Source organism: Psammomys obesus, unplaced genomic scaffold, assembly GCF_907164565.1.
Source record: "Psammomys obesus unplaced genomic scaffold, mPsaObe1.curated_primary_1811, whole genome shotgun sequence".
Taxonomy (NCBI): Eukaryota; Metazoa; Chordata; class Mammalia; order Rodentia; family Muridae; genus Psammomys; species Psammomys obesus.
The window spans coordinates 2,653,193-2,671,050 of record NW_026596158.1 but is presented as its reverse complement, the minus strand read 5'-3'; the positions used below and the strand labels follow the sequence as shown (position 1 = coordinate 2,671,050).

At 58.6% G+C, this 17,858-nt stretch overlaps 1 protein-coding gene across 4 annotated transcripts; it reads left to right on the top strand.

Moving 5' to 3' along the window:
• Positions 1–4,174: 4,174 nt before the first annotated feature.
• On the top strand, positions 4,175–17,178 carry Arhgap33 (Rho GTPase activating protein 33). Of its 4 annotated transcripts, none has more exons than XM_055594890.1 (22): positions 4,175–4,262; positions 5,042–5,124; positions 6,188–6,285; positions 6,366–6,450; positions 6,827–6,907; positions 7,000–7,137; positions 7,571–7,663; positions 8,435–8,557; positions 8,637–8,714; positions 8,801–8,867; positions 8,944–9,003; positions 9,089–9,241; positions 9,312–9,414; positions 10,779–10,923; positions 11,005–11,087; positions 11,171–11,278; positions 12,280–12,425; positions 12,584–13,193; positions 13,279–13,424; positions 13,517–13,591; positions 14,782–15,444; positions 15,537–17,178. In XM_055594890.1, exons 2-22 carry the CDS (start codon positions 5,047–5,049, stop codon positions 16,790–16,792), a joined length of 4,389 nt encoding a protein of 1,462 aa, XP_055450865.1. In that variant the 5' UTR covers positions 4,175–4,262; positions 5,042–5,046; the 3' UTR covers positions 16,793–17,178. The 4 variants fall into 4 exon arrangements, with proteins under 4 accessions (XP_055450865.1, XP_055450867.1, XP_055450864.1 ...); XM_055594892.1 differs by having other exon boundaries at positions 5,015–5,124; positions 13,040–13,193; XM_055594889.1 differs by having other exon boundaries at positions 5,015–5,124.
• Positions 17,179–17,858: the final 680 nt, after the last annotated feature.

Below are 17,858 nucleotides of genomic sequence, written 5' to 3'. Positions count from 1 at the left end.
AGTAAGCCCATAGGTCTAGGTAACATGGGACCCGACTCATGTAACTCAGAAGCGCCGTTTGATGTCTCAGATGGAGACAAAGGCGCTGTCACGGGCTTCGGCAGCCGTGTTGGACAACAGTGCATCTCCCTTTGTGCCAGCATCTCTCCTTCTGGCCGCCATCTGCGCCCACAGGTCTAAGAGATGTCTTGATTCCCCACAGGTTACTTTAGTGGAGCTTCCCCAGGTTCATTCCCCCCTCTTCCCTTTCTTCAGCCACGTTCTCCCTGCTCAGGGCCAAAGCCTTCTGACTCCCCTCCCTTCTCACACATGGTCACTTGGCAGACCCGACTCCCTTCCCCTCCCCTCTCCCCAGTCCGGGCTACCTCCTCCCGGTACCTCTGAGAGTTTGCCATTACTACAAGCACATCTGTTCACTCTTCAACGCCCTGGCCACCCAGGGAGACAGCCTGTCTCTTCTCTTTGATACTGACTCCTTCAACACATTGAATACAACTGAAGACATGCAGCCTCAGTTAGAAAAGTGCTGTCCTTTCGTTTTCTTTCTTCCTTTCTGCTTTCTCAGAGGTGCTTTATGCTATGAAATCCGATTGCTGGACATGGTGGCAAGCATCTGTGATCCCACGAGTCTGAGGCAGGAGGATCTTGACTTTGAGGTCATAGTGAGAGCCTGTGTCGAAAACAAAATGTTGGTCGGTATGCCGGGGGTGGCACACAGGGGTGCACCTGCTGAGCTCAGTGAGGTTGTGAGTTTTGTTGTATGTGGTTGTTTTACCTTTCTATTGCTGCCATCGGACACCATGATCAAGGCAACTTACAAAAGAAAATATTTATTTTGGGCTTACAGTTTCAGAGAGTTGGAGTCCCTGACTGTCATGGTGGGGAGCACAGAGGCAGGCAGGCAGGCCTGGCGCTGGGGCAGTGCTGAGAGGTCACACCACCACAAGGTAGAGACAGGCGCTGGAAATGGGAGTCCTTTGAAACCTCAAAGCCTACTCCCAGTCACACCTCCTCCAACAAGATCGCACCCAATTGTTCCCAAGTAGTTCCAACAACTAGAGACCAAGTGTTCAAACATCCGAGCTATGGAGGGCATTCTGTCACTGCAGCGGTGGTTTACCTCAGAAGAAAAACTCACTGATTTCTAGTTAAGGAGGTTTGCTAGCTGGGCACGGTCACACGCCTGTAATCCCAGCAGAGGCGGGTGGTTTCAAAAACAACCTGATCACAATCAAGAAATGCAGGCCAGCCAAGGGTGCACAGTGAAACACCCTCTCAAAACAAAACAAACCAAAAGTGTGTGTTGAAATATTTAAATACAAATACTGATTTTTTTTTTTTCTCCTCTTGGAGTCAGGGATTCTCTTGGCTGCCCTGGTGTAGCTTTGTAGACCAGGCTGGCCTTGAATTCACAGAGCAGGTAGAGCCTCTGCTTCCTGAGTGCTGGGTTTAAGGATTCAGGGTTGGTTTCCATATGTGTATTTATGAAGAGTAATGGGGTGGGTTTCTATGAGGAAGTTGTCTATGTCAGAAACAAGGTAAATTGTGTTTTCAGCCTTTTAAAGTCGCTGTTTAGACACAAGGAACAATGAAAGCTGTTTATAATAACATCCTGATCAAGGTGAGAAGGAGGACTAGGAGGCTGTGTGAGACTTTAGCTCAGACACGTGGGGATTATCCGCTTGACAGGAGGGCTGGGTAACGAGCTGCCCCCAAAGCTGAGTAGCAGCAAACACTCATCATGCTGTGGATTCTCTAAGTCAGCATACAGGGCACAGTCGCTTCTACTCAGTGATGTCTGGGGAGATTGAAGGATTAATTGGCAGCTTTGTAGAATCCTCTGGAAGTTACTCACTTGCAGTCCAGCATCAGGGCTGAGAAAATGGAAAAAAACAAGCTCAGGGCTGTCAAATGTTAGGTCTGAAAGCTTTCAGTCCAGCGGTTTTTCTAGATGAGGCCTCTCAGTTGTAAGTTCTAGGGGACAGAAAGGAACCGGTGCTGCCATTTACCACATAGCCTTGGAAATCACAAAGTGCCATTTCCATTTCTCCCTGTTGGCTGTAGCTGTCAGTTCTGTAAACTGACAAGAGTCAGACATGAGTGGAGTGTCAGAGAATGCTAACGGAAGAGGGCATATATAAGGCAGAGGAGCGTGGAGTGGGGAATCACTGTAATAGGACTGAGGCTAACAAATTCAATCAAAAAACTAACGGGCTGTGGGATGGCTCAGTAGTAGAGCGCATGCCTATCATGCGAAAGGCCCTGGATCCCATCCCCTAGCACTGGAAAAGTAAATATATGTAACTAACAGAGCCAGGGGTCGGTGGCACACACCTTTAGACCCAGCACTTCGGGGACAGAGGCAGGTGTATCTCTGTGAGTTCAAGGCCAGCCTGATCTACTTAGTGAGTTTCAGAACAGCCAAGGCTACCCAGAGAAACCCTGTCTTGAAAAAAGCAAAACAGAAAGTAACGGGCTGGAGAACTGGCTCGGTGGTTAAGAGCCCCGGCCTCTCTTCCAGAAGACCCTTGTTCGATTCCCAGCACCCACAAGCCAGCTCCTAACTGTAACTCCAGTCCCAGGGTACCTGACACCCTCACGTAGGCATACATGCAGGCAAAACACCAATGCACATAAAAAAAAAAAAAGTAACTAATGGATTCCCTGCCCCTAAGTCCATCGTTCCTTTCCCGTATTTCACAACCCCAGACTAGCTTTTCTCCGGCGCACTGGATATTTATATTTGGCTTATTCATTTTCTTCCATCAGCTTGTTGATTTGGTGGTTTTAAATTTTTTACTTATTTAATGCACACAGGTGTTTTGCCTGCACGTATGTTGGTGTTCCATGTGTGTGCCTGATGTCCACACAAGTCAGAAGAGAGTGTCAGATCACTTGGAACTGGAGTTAGTGAACAGTCCTGTGGGTGCTGGCAGTTGGGGATGGAAACTGGAGTCCTCTGGAAGAGCAGTCAGTGCCCCTAACTGCTGAGCCATCTCTCCAGCCCCTAATTCTGTGTGTCTGAGACATTTTCACTACCCAGCTCAAGGTGGCCTCACATTCCCGGTTAATAGTCTTGCTCAGCTCTAAGATTATACGTAGGTTTCTTTCTCTTTCTTCTCTACCATCTCCTTCCTCCCTTCCCTCTTTGATATTCTGAGACAGTCTTCCTATTCCAATGGCCTCAAATTCACGGTCCTCCCTGCACCCACTTTCCCAGTGCTGAGATTACAAGCCGGAACCACTGTACCCAGTTCATATTAGCCTTTTAGCGTGGGAAGACTGTATCTTTTTTTTTTTTTTTTCTTGTTTGGATTATTGGTGTCTCCCTGAATTAAATGATCACAGCCTTTAAACACCTGGACCAGGGGCGTGCTCCCGAGAGCAGGGTCCTGTTCAGGGTCCAGAGCAGTGAAAGCATCCTTCCGGAAAGGGTGTGGCTGCAATGCTTTCTGGGCACTGCTCTATCGTTTGTTTGCAAAAAGAAAAGAAAGACTGTACCTCGCTTTCCGAGAAAATGTTCTAGCATTCCTTATGGAAGCTTCTGCCAGACAAAAAAGTCGAAGGCCTGAAATAAGCGAATATGGGGAAACAGGGAAAATGTCCAGTGGATGGGGTGAGGCCAAGTGGCCCAGAGCCTAGGGTGGGAACCCAAGCAGGGTGTGTTAGATCAAAAAAAAGCCTGTGGGTGGGGCCGGGACCAGGACTGACAGCCTTGGGGACTGCAGGGACCGCGCTTCGACAAGGCCGCTTGAGGGATGGCCGCAGGCGAAGGCCACGGAGCACGTCCGAGGAGCGACCGCGAAGCGCGGACTAGGGAAAAAGGCCGACGGCTCCGGGGGAGAGGCGGCGGCGGCGGCCGCGGAGCATAAAGGCTACCGCGCTGTGTCTCCGGAGGGCGCTGACGGCCAATGCCCAGCCGCGTGGGCGTGGCGCTGTCAAACTTCGGGGGGCGGGGCTGGAGGGGCAGGACCCGGAGGCAGAGCCGCACTCCCAGCCAATAGGCAGCCGCCTTGTGGGCGGGGCGTGCCGCTCGGGCCAAATCGGAGCCAATGAGGAGGGCCTCCGCCGGCCCGCCGGCCCGCCCCTCGTAGGGAGCGCGCCAGAGCCCCCCGGTAGCCGTTAGGGGCGGGGCCTGCGGCCGCCCGCGCGCGCCTCACGCCCTCCCCTTTGTGTCACCATGGCGGCGGCGGTGGCGGCGAGGACTACGGACGAGGGCTCGAGAGCCGCCGGGGTCTGAGGAGGCTACCGCGACCATGGTGGTGAGGGGCCCTCGGGGCCATCAGTCTGTCTGTCCGCGTGCCAGTCTGTCCGCGCGGCCCCGCCCTGCGCGCCCCGCCCCCGGCCCCGCCCGAGCCCGCGGCCTGCGCGCCGCCCCTCACCCTCCGTCGCGGTCCCCTCCGGTCTCCACCTCGGTCCGGTCCTGGGTGGCAGCCGGGGCCTCGACCCCGCCCCCTCAGCGTGCATCCTTTCCCCCCTCCCCCCTCCCGCCACCTCCGGGCCCTGGAAAAGGGGTGACAGTGGCGGAGGACCCGGCCTTGAGAGGAGGGGGCTGGTTCAGGGGAGGACCCGCGCCCCACGAGGGCACCCCACCCCTGCCGGCCGGCGTCTGCCGAGGCTCCCTGGAAACCAGCCCCCATTTCAGCGCCCTCCTCAGCATCTCAGCCACCCCACCCCCCCGTCACCCTCCCGACCACCACCTCCTGCTCCCAACAGCCCCTTTCTCATCCCCGAGCCCCACCCCCATCCCACTCCATCCCTTGCCTGACCCTTTTCTTCTCCTTCATTTTCAGCCCACGCCACCCGCTCTCAATCCTCCCACCCACATCGATCAGAACCTTTATCTCAGCCTCTCCCGCCTTCCCCCATCCTCACCCTACCCCAGAGGCCAGCATCGCGCCTCCATTCCTCCCGAGCCTTGGGGCTTCTCCATCTCCTTGTCTTCATCTCCCCTCCTCCACGTCTTCCTCTCCCACCATACTGCTCCCGCTCATTCATCCATTCATTCCCACAGACATTCACTGAGACCTCCTCTGTGCAGGCCCCATGCTCCAGGCACAGAAACAGTCAGACCCCATCCTGCCTTGGGGAGCTTCATGGGCTGGCAGGGGACAGACTCTGAGGGTGAGACCCAGGGATGAACTCGGGGTTGCAGGGACACGGAGGAGGGGAAAGCCCAGTCCAGCAAATCCCTGAATCCCCATCTGGCAGCTGGTTAATTTATCTATCAGAGCTGCCCAGTCTATGCTATGCAAAAGGATTGGCACTGCATGTCATGGACCCAGAGAGCAATCTTCCACTCGGTACCAACTCTGCCCAAGTCTGCTGGGCATGCTGGGGGGGGAGGTCTCAGCCTGGGACCCTACTTCAGGGGAGGTTGGAGTCCAATGGGAGAGGCGAGTTGCTCACCAAGAGGCCTCTCAGAGTGAGGCAGAAGGCTGTGTAGCCTGGGAAGGAGGAAGCCCAGGGGATCGAGACAAATGTCTGCAACTGCCTGAGTGGACAGAGAAGGCTTTCTGGAGGAGCACACACGAGGCCAGCGCTGGAGATGAGGAGGAAAGAACCCAGTGACAGGGTGGGGGGAGCACGCTCGAGGCAAAGGCTCAGAAGGGAAAGCCAGGTGACACTTGTCTTCTGAAAAGTTCTGAGCTCTGCGAATGGGGGCACCAGGGGAGAGACAGGTCTGGAGGGGCAAATGGAAGCCACCTCAAGGAAGCTTGGTGCTCCGACCTGGGAATTCTGACCTCTTCTGGGCTGCATGGGAGTCACTGAAGCAGGATCTACGGAGAAGCACTTTCATTCTTTGTGAAAACCGTCCTGGCAGGAGGGGAGAGGTCAGGAACAGGAGACCGAGGTGTGGCCTGGGAGGTCTAGTCAGCGGCAGCTGACGGCACTGCGCTTGCTATAGCAGGATCTTAAACATGCACAGACAGGGCCAGCATGCTCCCGTTCCTGTGGCCTCCTCATCCTTGGTCCCGCACCTCCAGTCCCTTACCCCAGACCACACAGGAAGAAGCAGGCTGGTCCACAGCCCAGCACTCCCGTCCTGTTGACCTACCCTTTTACCCCACGCAGCAGGACAGTGTGTAGAGCCTCCAGGCTCCAGGCCCGAGCTGGCAGATAACAATGCTCTCGTTGTCCCTGCTCCATCTCTGGGGGCCTCTTGATTCTTGTCTCTGCTCCACAGGCCCGCAGCACTGACAGTCTGGATGGCCCAGGAGAGGGCTCAGTGCAGCCCGTCCCCCCTCCTGGAGGGCCTGGTGCAAAGGGAAAGTCTGGGAAGAGGTGAGAGGATGCCAGGGGCTTAGCTTAGGAGGGAGGAAGCTCCAGGAGAGAGCTGTGGCAACCCTTTGCCTGTCTTGCAGGCTCTCAGCTCCTCGAGGCCCCTTCCCCCGGCTGGCTGACTGTGCCCATTTCCACTATGAGAATGTTGACTTTGGCCACATTCAGGTATGGAAACATCTGTCTAGGTGTGTGTGTGGGGGGGGGGGGGTGAATGGCTAGCAGCCACTGTGCCCTGAAGCTCATCCCTGAGCTCTGGCCACCTGCACATTTGAGCAGACACTAGCAGGAATCCATCCGAGGCCCAAGCAGACTGGGAGGGCTGGTCTCTCATTCATCATTTATTCTACTGTTTATTCTTCCACAGAAGGTGTGTTAGGCATCTGCTCTGTGACAGGACAGATGCTGTCTGTACCCAGACAGTGACACCACCAGGCTCTGTCCTTCTGGAGGTCCAAGAGGGGAACACAGATAGTCCTAGCCAAGAAAAGTTAGGTCTGGGACAAAACTAAAGGCCTCCCTTTGGTTTGTGCTTCCCGTGCAGCTCCTGCTGTCTCCAGAGCGCGAAGGCCCCAGCCTCTCTGGAGAAAATGAGCTGGTGTTTGGGGTGCAGGTGACTTGTCAGGTGAGGCTGCCCCCGCCTCTCATCCACTAGCTACTGTAGCCCTCATCTCTGAATGATGGGCTCTGTTCCCTCTGTCCTGCTTGCCCCCACAGGGCCGCTCCTGGCCAGTTCTGCGAAGCTACGATGATTTCCGCTCCCTGGATGCCCACCTCCACCGGTGTATATTTGACCGGAGATTTTCCTGCCTCCCCGAGCTCCCTCCACCCCCAGAGGGCGCCAGGGCTGCCCAGGTAACCTGCTTGCCTCAAGGTATATCATCAGCCAGTGTGCAGCCAGCAAGGCAGGAAAATAGGCAGGAGCCACCTCTCTAGTCCGGGCGGCATGCCGGGATAAGCCTGTAATCTCAGCACGTGGAAGGCTGCAGTCGGAGTTCCAAGCCAGAGTGTCAGACAGCCTTAAAAATATAACAGGATGTTAGAGGGTCCCTTCAGTTGGGGATCATGGGAAAGTCCAAGGGGGTCCACAGGTCAGCCCAGACGCATGAGTTTCACTCTAGAGCTCAGCTCAGCATGATTAACATTTCAGAGCTTAGGAGCTGAGCCATGCCCAGGCATCCAGGTTGAACCTCAGCCTTGCTGAGCCATGAGCTTGGCACTGTGGGAGGGCGGGGGAGGCTCTGTCTTTATCCGTTCACGGGAGCTCTCCTTGGCAATTTGCTCCCAGGTGCTGGTGCCACTGCTCCTGCAGTACCTGGAGACCCTGTCAGCGCTGGTGGATAGTAACCTCAACTGCGGGCCTGTGCTCACGTGGATGGAGGTGGGTGTGATTCGGGGAGCTGGGAGCTAGGGTCTGGTGAGGTGTCTGAGGCCCGAGAAGCAGCCTAGGAGTGTGTGGGCACAGAAAAGAAGGAAGGCATGGGGAGGAGGCATTGGTATTTTGGCGTCTGTGTGGGTGCATGCCTGCAAGGGAAAGGTACGTGGGTGCTTGTGTAGCTGTGTGGCTATAGAGGTTTATAGGTAATAGAAATGTGTCGCTTGTAATTGACAGCGCATCTGGCTGACAGTGGCTTAAACTCAATGAATTTGGGGTAAAATTCATGTGTATCTTCTGCTAAGAAGGATCAAAGTGTAGGTGTCTTTGGGGATGGGGGACAGGAGAATCTTGGGACAAGCCAGGGGTGGGGAAGAGCAGGAGGAGGAGGAGGAGGAGGAGGAGGAAGAGACATCTTTTTTTCTTGCTGTCGCTGTTACTTCGTTGGCGTCACACTTTTTTATTTTGTGTGTATGCGTGTTTTGTCTGTGCATCCACATACATGCCTGCAGCGGCTGGATGAGAGCATCAGATCCCCTGAAACTAGACTTTCAGATAGTGGGAGATGCATGTGGGTGCTGGGACAGAATCTTCTAGCAAGTGCTCTTAACTACTAAGCCATCTCTCCAGCCTTTTCAAAAGAGGAAATAAGAATCTAATGTTTGGACACTAGTTTGGGGTGACAGAGGCTCTTAGGGACAGGTGGTGGCCTCTCCGGACAGGAGACTGATCTGACTTTGCTAGTCCCTTCTGACCTCCCCTTTACCTCCGTCTCAGCTGGACAACCACGGCCGGCGCCTGCTCCTCAGCGAGGAAGCCTCCCTCAACGTCCCCGCCGTGGCTGCTGCCCACGTGGTCAAGCGGTACACTGCCCAGGCGCCAGATGAGCTGTCCTTTGAGGTGAGGCTTGGCAGGCGTGGACCCTCCCCGAGGTCCCCGCTTCTCCTGCCTCCGCTGAAGCCCCTCCCCCCACTCCCAGGTGGGAGACATCGTCTCAGTGATCGACATGCCGCCCACAGAGGATCGGAGCTGGTGGCGGGGCAAGCGGGGCTTCCAGGTGAGCCGGGTTTGGTGAGCCCGCGAGGTAGGGCCCTATGCCCACCATGGCACTCTGCCCAGCTACTCACTGGGGTCCTTCTTCAGGTTGGTTTCTTCCCCAGCGAGTGTGTGGAACTCTTCACAGAGAGGCCAGGGCCCGGCCTGAAGGCGGGTAAGTCTCAGGGAGGCTGGGCGCCCCTCTCACCCTCTGCCTACCACCTGCTCCCTCTGCCATTGTGCACCCACAGATGCTGACAGTCCCCTGTGCGGCGTCCCAGCTCCCCAGGGCATTTCTTCTCTGACCTCAGGTAACGGAAACAAGGGATCAGGTCTCTGCCCTGCCCCCGGGCCCTGGCACCCCTGTGTCTGAGTGGTCTGCCTTTGCCCCCGCAGCGGTGCCCCGGCCGCGGGGGAAGCTGGCGGGACTCCTCCGCACCTTCATGCGCTCTCGCCCCTCCCGCCAGCGGCTGCGCCAACGGGGAATCCTGCGGCAGAGGGTATTTGGTTGTGACCTTGGAGAGCACCTCAGCAACTCAGGCCAGGATGGTGAGGCCTGGGACCTCCCACCCATGCTGCCTCAGGCGGCTCCGGCCCTGACCCTGCTCCCTCCTCCCAGTGCCCCAGGTGCTGCGCTGCTGCTCTGAGTTTATCGAGGCCCATGGTGTCGTGGATGGAATCTACCGGCTCTCTGGCGTGTCCTCCAACATCCAGAGGCTTCGGTGCGTGCCCTCAGCCTGAATTTATTAGCACCCTCTGTCCCAGCCCTGTGCTAGCTGCTGGGCTCACATTTGTGGACAGTTAGGAAGGCACGGTGCAGTGGCGACTGGAGGCTCCCTCGAGGAGGCGACAGCCAGCTAAGGCTGGAGGGCCAGAGTAAGCGTGGCACCCTCAGAGGGTCAGCTCAGGGACCCCACCACATGCCAAGACTAACTGGGGCTGGGGGTCCACAGCCAATGACACACCTCAGGCCCTAGGGACAAATGAGAAGATGGCTGAAGCTACCGGGTGAAGCGCAGAAAATTAGATTTGGCCTAATGAGGATAGAAATGGTCAGAGAGAGCAAGGAATAGTTGCCATACTAGTAATCCAAGCACTCGGGAGCTAGAGGCAGGAGGATCAGGGATTCAAGGCCATATTTGACTACATAGGGAGTTCTGGGCCAGACTAAGCTGTGTAAGAGACTTTCTCAAAAAACAAACAAACAAACAAACAAACAAAAACAACCCACCACCACCAAAAAGGAAAAGCAGGATGGTGAATTTGTATTCTTGAGTATCCAGGGAAGGAGGAGACCTCATGGGAAGGAGGAGAGAGAGGGGTGTCCTATCAAAAGTGTCCCTGTAGAGGTAGCAACCAGGCAAGGGCAAAGCGGCAGGATGGTCAGCACTGAGGCTGAGCAGGCAGCTCGGGCGGGCGGGGCTCCTTGCACTTTAGTGCAGGAGATAGTGCCGGCTCAGCAGGCACGCCACTGCTGACCAGGCCCCAAGCCATTCCTCACTGGTGCTCTATCAGTGAGCCACACCAGCTCCCTGACAGGGCCACTTTGATGGCTTAGGATGTGGACTTTATTTAAGGGAACCACCAGAAGGTTCTGAACCAAGGAGACATAAAGGCGGGAAGAAATGGGACAAGATAAGGGCCAACAGAGACTGCAGGGCGAGAGCAGGAAAGGTGAGGGCGAGTGACTTGAACGGAATTGCAGAGGGGGAGAGCTTTTACCTGGGAGCAACAGACACCCAGCGGGGCAGTGAGCACTTCACTTCCACGGTGGCTGCCGGAAGCCCAGAGAATGGCTTGGCAGGGGTTACGGCAGGGGCGTAGGTAGACTCTGGAGTCACCCTCAAGTAACTGCAGGTGAGGCATCTTGCCCCTGAGCCTCAGTGCCCCTTGTCTAAAAGTGCGGCTCCCTTGTCTTTGCCCTGCAGGGTCATTGGGGATTCAGTGAGGTTCTCCCTCTGGATCCCTGCGCGGGCCTAGGGAGGATGGTTGTATCCATCTGTGGGACTGTGGGTAGGGGTAGGGGTGGAGAGCATGGCCTATGGCCAGGTTAGCACACCCCCCCTCCCCGACCTGTAATTCTCAGGCATGAGTTTGATAGTGAGAGGATCCCGGAGCTCTCTGGTCCCGCCTTCCTCCAAGACATCCATAGCGTGTCCTCGCTCTGCAAGCTCTACTTCCGGGAACTGCCCAACCCCTTGCTCACCTACCAGCTCTACGGGAAGTTCAGTGTGAGTAAGGGGACTTCCTGGCTGGGCAGCCGGGGCGCAGCCGTGTGTGCCCAGCACTAGCCTGCCTGTCCACCTTGTCAGGAGGCCATGTCCGTGCCCGGAGAGGAAGAGCGCTTGGTGCGCGTGCATGACGTCATCCAGCAGCTGCCCCCGCCACACTACAGGTAAAGGGCAGGGTCAGGAAGGGCGACAGCTGGGGGGCAGAGAGCGGAAGGCGAGCAGTCATGTGCCACTGCTCTGCCCCCAGGACCCTGGAGTACCTGCTGAGGCACCTGGCCCGCATGGCGAGACACAGCGCCAACACCAGCATGCATGCCCGCAACCTGGCCATTGTCTGGGCGCCCAACCTGCTACGGTGAGCTTCCCGAGGTGGGGTAGATCCCTTCAGAAAAGACCTGCGTGGGTCCCACGTGAGCATCTGGGGAGAATCAGACCCGGCAGAAGGAGCAGAGTGCAAGCCTGAGGCAGACGGGCCTGGTGATTTGCAGGGACCCCAGGGCGGCCTGCTGGGCTGCAGCTCAGCGAATGAGCAAGGGCCCAGAGACGCAGCCACAGACTACAGGAGACCAGGGTGATAAGTCAGTGGAGGCTTACTGTGGGTTAGTGGACGCAGGCCTCTAGGCTGGGACAGTCTGACTGACTCAGGGGCCCGGTTCTCCGAGAACACACTGTTGGGGACAGCACAGCATGAAGGGGCTACTATGACATCCACGTGGGAGGAGTGGAGACTGGGCTAGTATGCCAGCTAGCTTTCTGTAACCACAGCACAATGCCATAGCAGTTAGCTCGCACAGAGGAAGGATTTGTTTGGAGCACAGTTTCAGAGATTTCTGTCCACAGTCAGCTGATCCATTGCTTTGGGCTTGTGACAAGGTAACATGGTGGGGGTTTATGGCGGAATAAAACTGCACAGCTCAGGAAGGGCTGGGGGTGCGGCCGGACCCCATGAGCATGCTTCCAGAGACATGAAGACCTCTCCCACCAGGCCCCACCTCCTAAGCCCCCAACTTGAGGACCAAATCTTTGCTCCATGGGCATTTAGGGGATACTTTACCAAATTATACCAAGCAGGATGGGGGCACAAACGGGGGTGTGTGAGGATTTGGGTAGGTTTTCAGAGGCCCAGGTACACTGAGTGTCGCTGTGGATGTGAGGGAAGGAGGGGTCCAGGACAGCCTCGGTGGTCGCTCAGAGCCACTTGAGCAGCACGGAGGTGGAAAGGGGGGAAGGCGGAGAGCCTCTTCTACCAGTTATCACTTTAAGGTCAGAGATTGGTGGGATGGAGAGTGGCCTCTTCCCCTGGCGCCCTCCACTGCCAGCCGGGCTCAAGGTGCATGCCTCACCCTCCACCTCCAGGTCCATGGAGCTGGAGTCAGTGGGGCTGGGCGGGGCGGCCGCCTTCCGAGAGGTCCGGGTGCAGTCGGTGGTGGTGGAGTTCCTGCTCACCCACGTGGAGGTCCTGTTCAGTGACACCTTCACCTCTGCGGGCCTGGACCCTGCAGGTATGCCCGGCCCGTGCCCTCACGTCTGCTAGTGTCCGGGCTGCAGTGGGAGGGCAGGAGGGCTCCTGGCCCCACCCCACTGACTAGACCTCCCCCCCAGCTCCTTGAGGACCCCGCCCCGGCCCATCCCTGCCCGCGCCCCCTCCTTCTCATTTCAGCTCCTACGCCCGGGATCCCCACTTCTTGGCCAGGACGCGGTTCTTCCTTCACCCCTTATAGCTCCTGGGGGCGCGTGGGGCCTTGGGTGCACCTGGGAGGAGGTGGGAGGTCCCCAGACTTGACCCCACCCTGGCCCTGCCCAGACTCCCTGCCCTGCCCCGGACCCCAGCCCAGTCAGGAGTCTGCTCGTCGGAGGGTCCTCTGGCCCGAGGTAACTGACCAGAGCCACTGCCCTTGCTGGCTGCTGGGAGCTGCCTCCTCATCAGCTCGTTCTGCCTCACCCCTCCTTCTTACTGCCTGCTGCCCCCCATTCCCGCCTGACCTACACCGGCCCCTGCCTTGCCAGCCCGGGTGGGCACGCTGCGGGGCCGGGGCTTGGGCTGTGGCGCTTGGCTTTGCCTGTCTTCTCCAGTGGCTCGACGCTTACAGTTTGGTCCCCTTTCTGACCTCTCCAGGCGGCTGCCTCCTTCCCAGACCCAAGTCCCTTGCGGGAAGCAGCCCGTCCACTCGCCTGCTGACGCTGGAAGAAGCCCAGGCCCGAACCCAGGGCCGCCTTGGAACACCTATGGAGCCTACAACTCCCAAGACCCCAGCCTCACCCATGGAAAGGTAGGAATGAGGGGCTGCTGAGGGGAGGATTAGCCTGGAGGCCCTGGTCCCTCAGACTGCCGATTCTCTCTCACCCAAACTCCAGAAGGAAAAGAGAGAGAGGGGAGAAACCGCGCAAACCAGGGGGGAGCAGCTGGAAGACGTTCTTCGCCCTGGGGCGGGGCCCAAGCATACCCCGGAAGAAGCCGCTGCCCTGGCTGGGGGGCAGCCGAGCCCCTCCACAGCCTTCAGGTCTGAAGAGACTGAGGCCTTGCTGGGGGGTGGGGTAGTGGGGTGGCTCTGGTGCTGGAGAGGCAGGTGACTTCTCTTTCACCTCCCCACAGGCAGCAGACCTGACACCGTCACACTGCGATCTGCCAAAAGCGAAGAGTCTCTGTCGTCGCAGGCCAGCGGGGCTGGTGAGCGCAGAGTGGACCCTGTGTGTGCCCACGCTGAGCTAGGGGGACTGAGGCTCTGCTTCACCTCTAAATGCTGCGCTTCACACTGGGGAGAGGGCCTTGGGGTTGGGGGGGGGGGTTGTTATTGCTTTGAGACGAGGTCTTGCTGTGTTGCTCTGGCTGGCCTGGAACTTGCAGTATAGCCCAGGCTGGTCTCACAACTCTTTGCCTTGGGCCTGGGAACTGAGGTTATATGTGTGAGTCACCAGATCCAGCAAGGGACTTAAACTCTGTTTTTGGAGACGGGATTTTTCTATGTAGCCCTGGCAGTCCTGGAAGGCCCTCTGTAGACCAGGCTGACCTCAAACTCAGAGACCCAATTGCCTCTGCCTCCAGAATGCTGAGATTAAAGGCGTGTGCCGCCACCACTCCCTGGTGGGACTTAAGCTTTTAAAACCAAGGCTTTGGGTATAAGCTAGGAAAATTTTAAGCACAATTAGATACAAATTTCGACTGTAGTACACACAGCATTCACTGGTGCAAACAGGGTCTTTGGTTTAGTCCTTCCTTTTGAAAATATTTAAATAATATAATATTATACACTCCCTGGAGGCAATTAAAAGAGCCCCCATCCATTCCTGGGTGCCTTGCCCTCCCTGCGCTGCCCCTGACCAGAGGCATCCTCTGAACGGCCATCGTTCCTCACCGTGAGGGCACGAAGGCCCGTGCGAGTTCCCCGTTGCTCAGGTCCATTGCTTTGAAGCATTTGTGGGCAACATGAGAAGTGAGAGGATTGTTCCATGTCCGGTCACCGCGCAACTACAGACCACCCTCTCTCTCTGTCTCGTGTGCGCGCACGCCAGCATCCCTCCACCCAGTGGAGCTGGTGGTCCTTGTCAGCAATCCCAGCACACTCGCAGCTGTTCTGGAGGGTCCGCCCACAGCCTGACAGGATCAGAAGAGTCAGTGGTCTCCCAAGGCGGTTGTTCCGTCTAGACGCCATGCACAGCGCATGATACCCTCTCATGCCTCACAGGTCATGCGGTCACCAGACCCCGAGCCTGCTCTGGTCTGGACCGGTTCAGGACCCTGCCCTCCCCGTGGTCAGAACGGCTCTTTCTCAGCCGGGCTGGGCATCCTCCAGGGAGCTCTGCTTCGGTTCACTCGGTTTCTGCCAAGCTGTGTGTGACACTGACCCCCCATCCCAACAGGCCTCCAGAGGCTGCACCGGCTGAGACGGCCCCACTCCAGCAGCGATGCCTTCCCCGTGGGCCCTGCACCGGCCGGCTCCTGCGAGAGCCTGTCCTCCTCCTCGTCCTCCTCGTCCTCGTCCTCCTCCTCCTCAGGGTCCTCAGCAGCTGGCCTGGGGCCACTGTCTGGGTCCCCCTCACACCGCACCTCAGCCTGGCTAGACGATGGCGATGAGCTGGACTTCAGTCCACCCCGCTGCCTGGAAGGGCTCCGAGGACTCGACTTTGATCCCCTTACCTTTCGCTGCAGCAGCCCCACCCCCGGGGACCCTGCCCCTCCTGCCAGCCCTGCCCCTCCAGCCTCTGCCTCGGCCTTCCCACCTCGGGCAACCCCACAGCCCCTGTCACCCCATGGACCCGCCAACCCCGCTTCACCCACGGCCCTGGACATCTCAGAGCCCCTGGCTGTGTCAGTGCCGCCAGCCGTCCTGGAGCTGCTGGGCGCTGGAGGGACACCTGCCTCAGTCACCCCAACACCGGCTCTGAGCCCTAACCCAGGCCTGCGCCCCCATCTCATCCCCTTGCTGCTGCGTGGAGCTGAGGCCCAGCTAAGTGACACCTGCCAGCAGGAGATCAGCAGCAAGCTGGCAGCAACGGGTCCTCGGGGAGCTCCTGGCCAGCACAGTGAGTCTTGCTCAATAGACCCCGCTCACCCCCCCTCCCCAAGCCGCCCCAGGACCCAGCCGCAGCCCTTCCCGGTCCTCTCTGTGTTGTAGGTCCTGGCGTGGACTCACCGTTACTGCCGCCACCCCTGTCTCTGCTGCGCCCTGGTGGGGCTCCACCCCCACCCCCCAAGAACCCAGCCCGTCTCATGGCCCTGGCCTTGGCTGAGCGGGCTCAGCAGGTGGCAGAGCAACAGAGCCAACAAGAGCAGGGGGGCACCCCGCCTGCTCCCCACTCGCCCTTCCGACGCTCACTGTCCCTGGAGGTGGGTGGAGAGCCTGTGGGGACTTCAGGGAGTGGGCCACACCCTCCTTCCTTAGCCCACCCAGGCGCCTGGGCTTCAGGCCCTCCACCTTACCTCCCAAGGCAACAAAGCGATGGGAGCCTAGTGAGAAGCCAGCGGCCCCTGGGGACCTCAAGGAGGGGCCCCAGAGGCCCTTCCCAGGTCAGTGCCCAGCTCAGGGCAAGCGGGCCTTACAGGGATGCTCCGGAGATGGCAGCGCAGTCCCCGTGTTCTGCCCCCTCACAGGGCTCCAACCCCAGCTTCTTCTCAACCCCCCGAGAGTGTCTGCCCCCTTTCCTTGGGGTCCCCAAACAAGGCTTGTACTCCCTGGGGACCCCGTCCTTCCCCCCCAGCTCTCCAGCCCCCGTCTGGAGGAACTCGCTGGGTACCCCCTCAGCGCTGGACAGGGGGGAGAATCTGTACTATGAGATCGGGACCGGGGAGGGGACCTCCTACTCTGGTCCCAGCCGGCCCTGGAGTCCCTTTCGCTCCATGCCTCCTGAGAGGCTCAATGCCTCATATGGCATGCTCGGCCAGTCGCCACCACTGCACAGGTCCCCCGACTTCCTGCTCAGCTACCCAGCGCCCTCCTCCTGCTTTCCGCCCGACCACCTCAGCCACTCAGTTTCCCAGCACCTTCCCCGGCGCCCTACCCGGCCTGAGCCCCTCTACGTCAACCTAGCCCTGGGGCCCAGGGGCCCTTCGCCTGCCTCCTCTTCCTCCTCCTCTCCTCCTGCCCACCCCCGAAGCCGGTCAGATCCCGGACCCCCTGTTCCCCGCCTCCCACAGAAGCAGCGGGCTCCTTGGGGTCCCCGTACCCCGCATCGGGTGCCTGGACCCTGGGGCTCTCCTGAGCCTCTCCTGCTCTACAGGGCGGCTCCACCAGCCTATGGGCGGGGAGCCGAGCTCCGAGGATCCTTGTACAGAAATGGAGGACACAGAGGGGAGGGGGCTGGTCCCCCTCCTCCTTACCCCACCCCCAGCTGGTCCCTGCATTCAGAAGGACAGACCCGAAGTTACTGCTGAGCTAGGACCAGGAAAGAACCCTTCCAACCACACTGGATGCTGGGCCAAGGCATCCCTTGTTTTGTATTTTCCTGAGCTCGCCACCCCACCCCACCCCAAGTTTCTAACTTTGTAACTTGCTCTGATGGGGGTCCCTTACCCCCAAATCATTGTCCCTGCCCTGGGTCATAGTGTATGACCAGCCCCATCTCCCTCCTGGGGCCCTTGCACAAATTGGAGTGGGGGACAGGGCTGGAGCCTTGTCCTCCCCCAGGAGCCTCCAGCCTGTCCTGCTCTATGCACAGGGCTGGGGACAGAGCTCCTGCCCACCTCTCCCCATGCCCCCACTAAACCACCTGACAACGTTAATGAATAAAGATGGCAGAAATCTGGCCAGTGAATGATGAAGAGACAGTGGGGGCTTTACCACTTTCTTTGCTTTGAGGCAAACCCTGAGGGTCAGGGTCAGTCCAGGGGGCTCCCAGGGTAAAGTCTGCAGGGAGAGCTGTGGGCACCTAGCTAGGCGTCTGGGCTAAGAGCAGGGCTCAGCCTGCGCGTGTCTTCCAAGTGGCGTTTATTCTGCAGCTCTGCCATGATCTCCTCCAGCAGATCCATCCTGGGCAGCAGGAGGGCAGAGACAGGCCTGAGCTTAGCTCAGGGACGAGGGGCCCGGGCCTCCCACCATGGCACAGCCTGTTAGCTCACTCCTGTAGGCCGGAGAAGAGGCTCCCTTCCCTCAGCTCTCTGTCCTCACTGTCAGGCTTCTGCAGGAGAAAAGGTTGGCGCTGCCACCAGCTGCCCCGGGGGCGCAGAGCCTGGGACTTTTGGGGACTCTACTCATGGCCTTCCCTGGCAGCAGCTCCCTGGGCACTGAGGCCTCTTTGTTGGTCAGCATGCAGGGGTGGACTCCCAGGGTTGGGGTCCAGAACAGCAGCCCTGTGTGTGCCAGCTGCCCGGCAGAGCTTAGATCCTCCTCAGGCTCTGGTCCCCAGCAGGGAAGCTGACTCCAGAAGGCTGGTGTGCAGGGCAGGGCCTTGGGGGGAGCAGGGCCGCTCAGGGAAGCACAGCTCAGGGGAGAGGGAGCCGG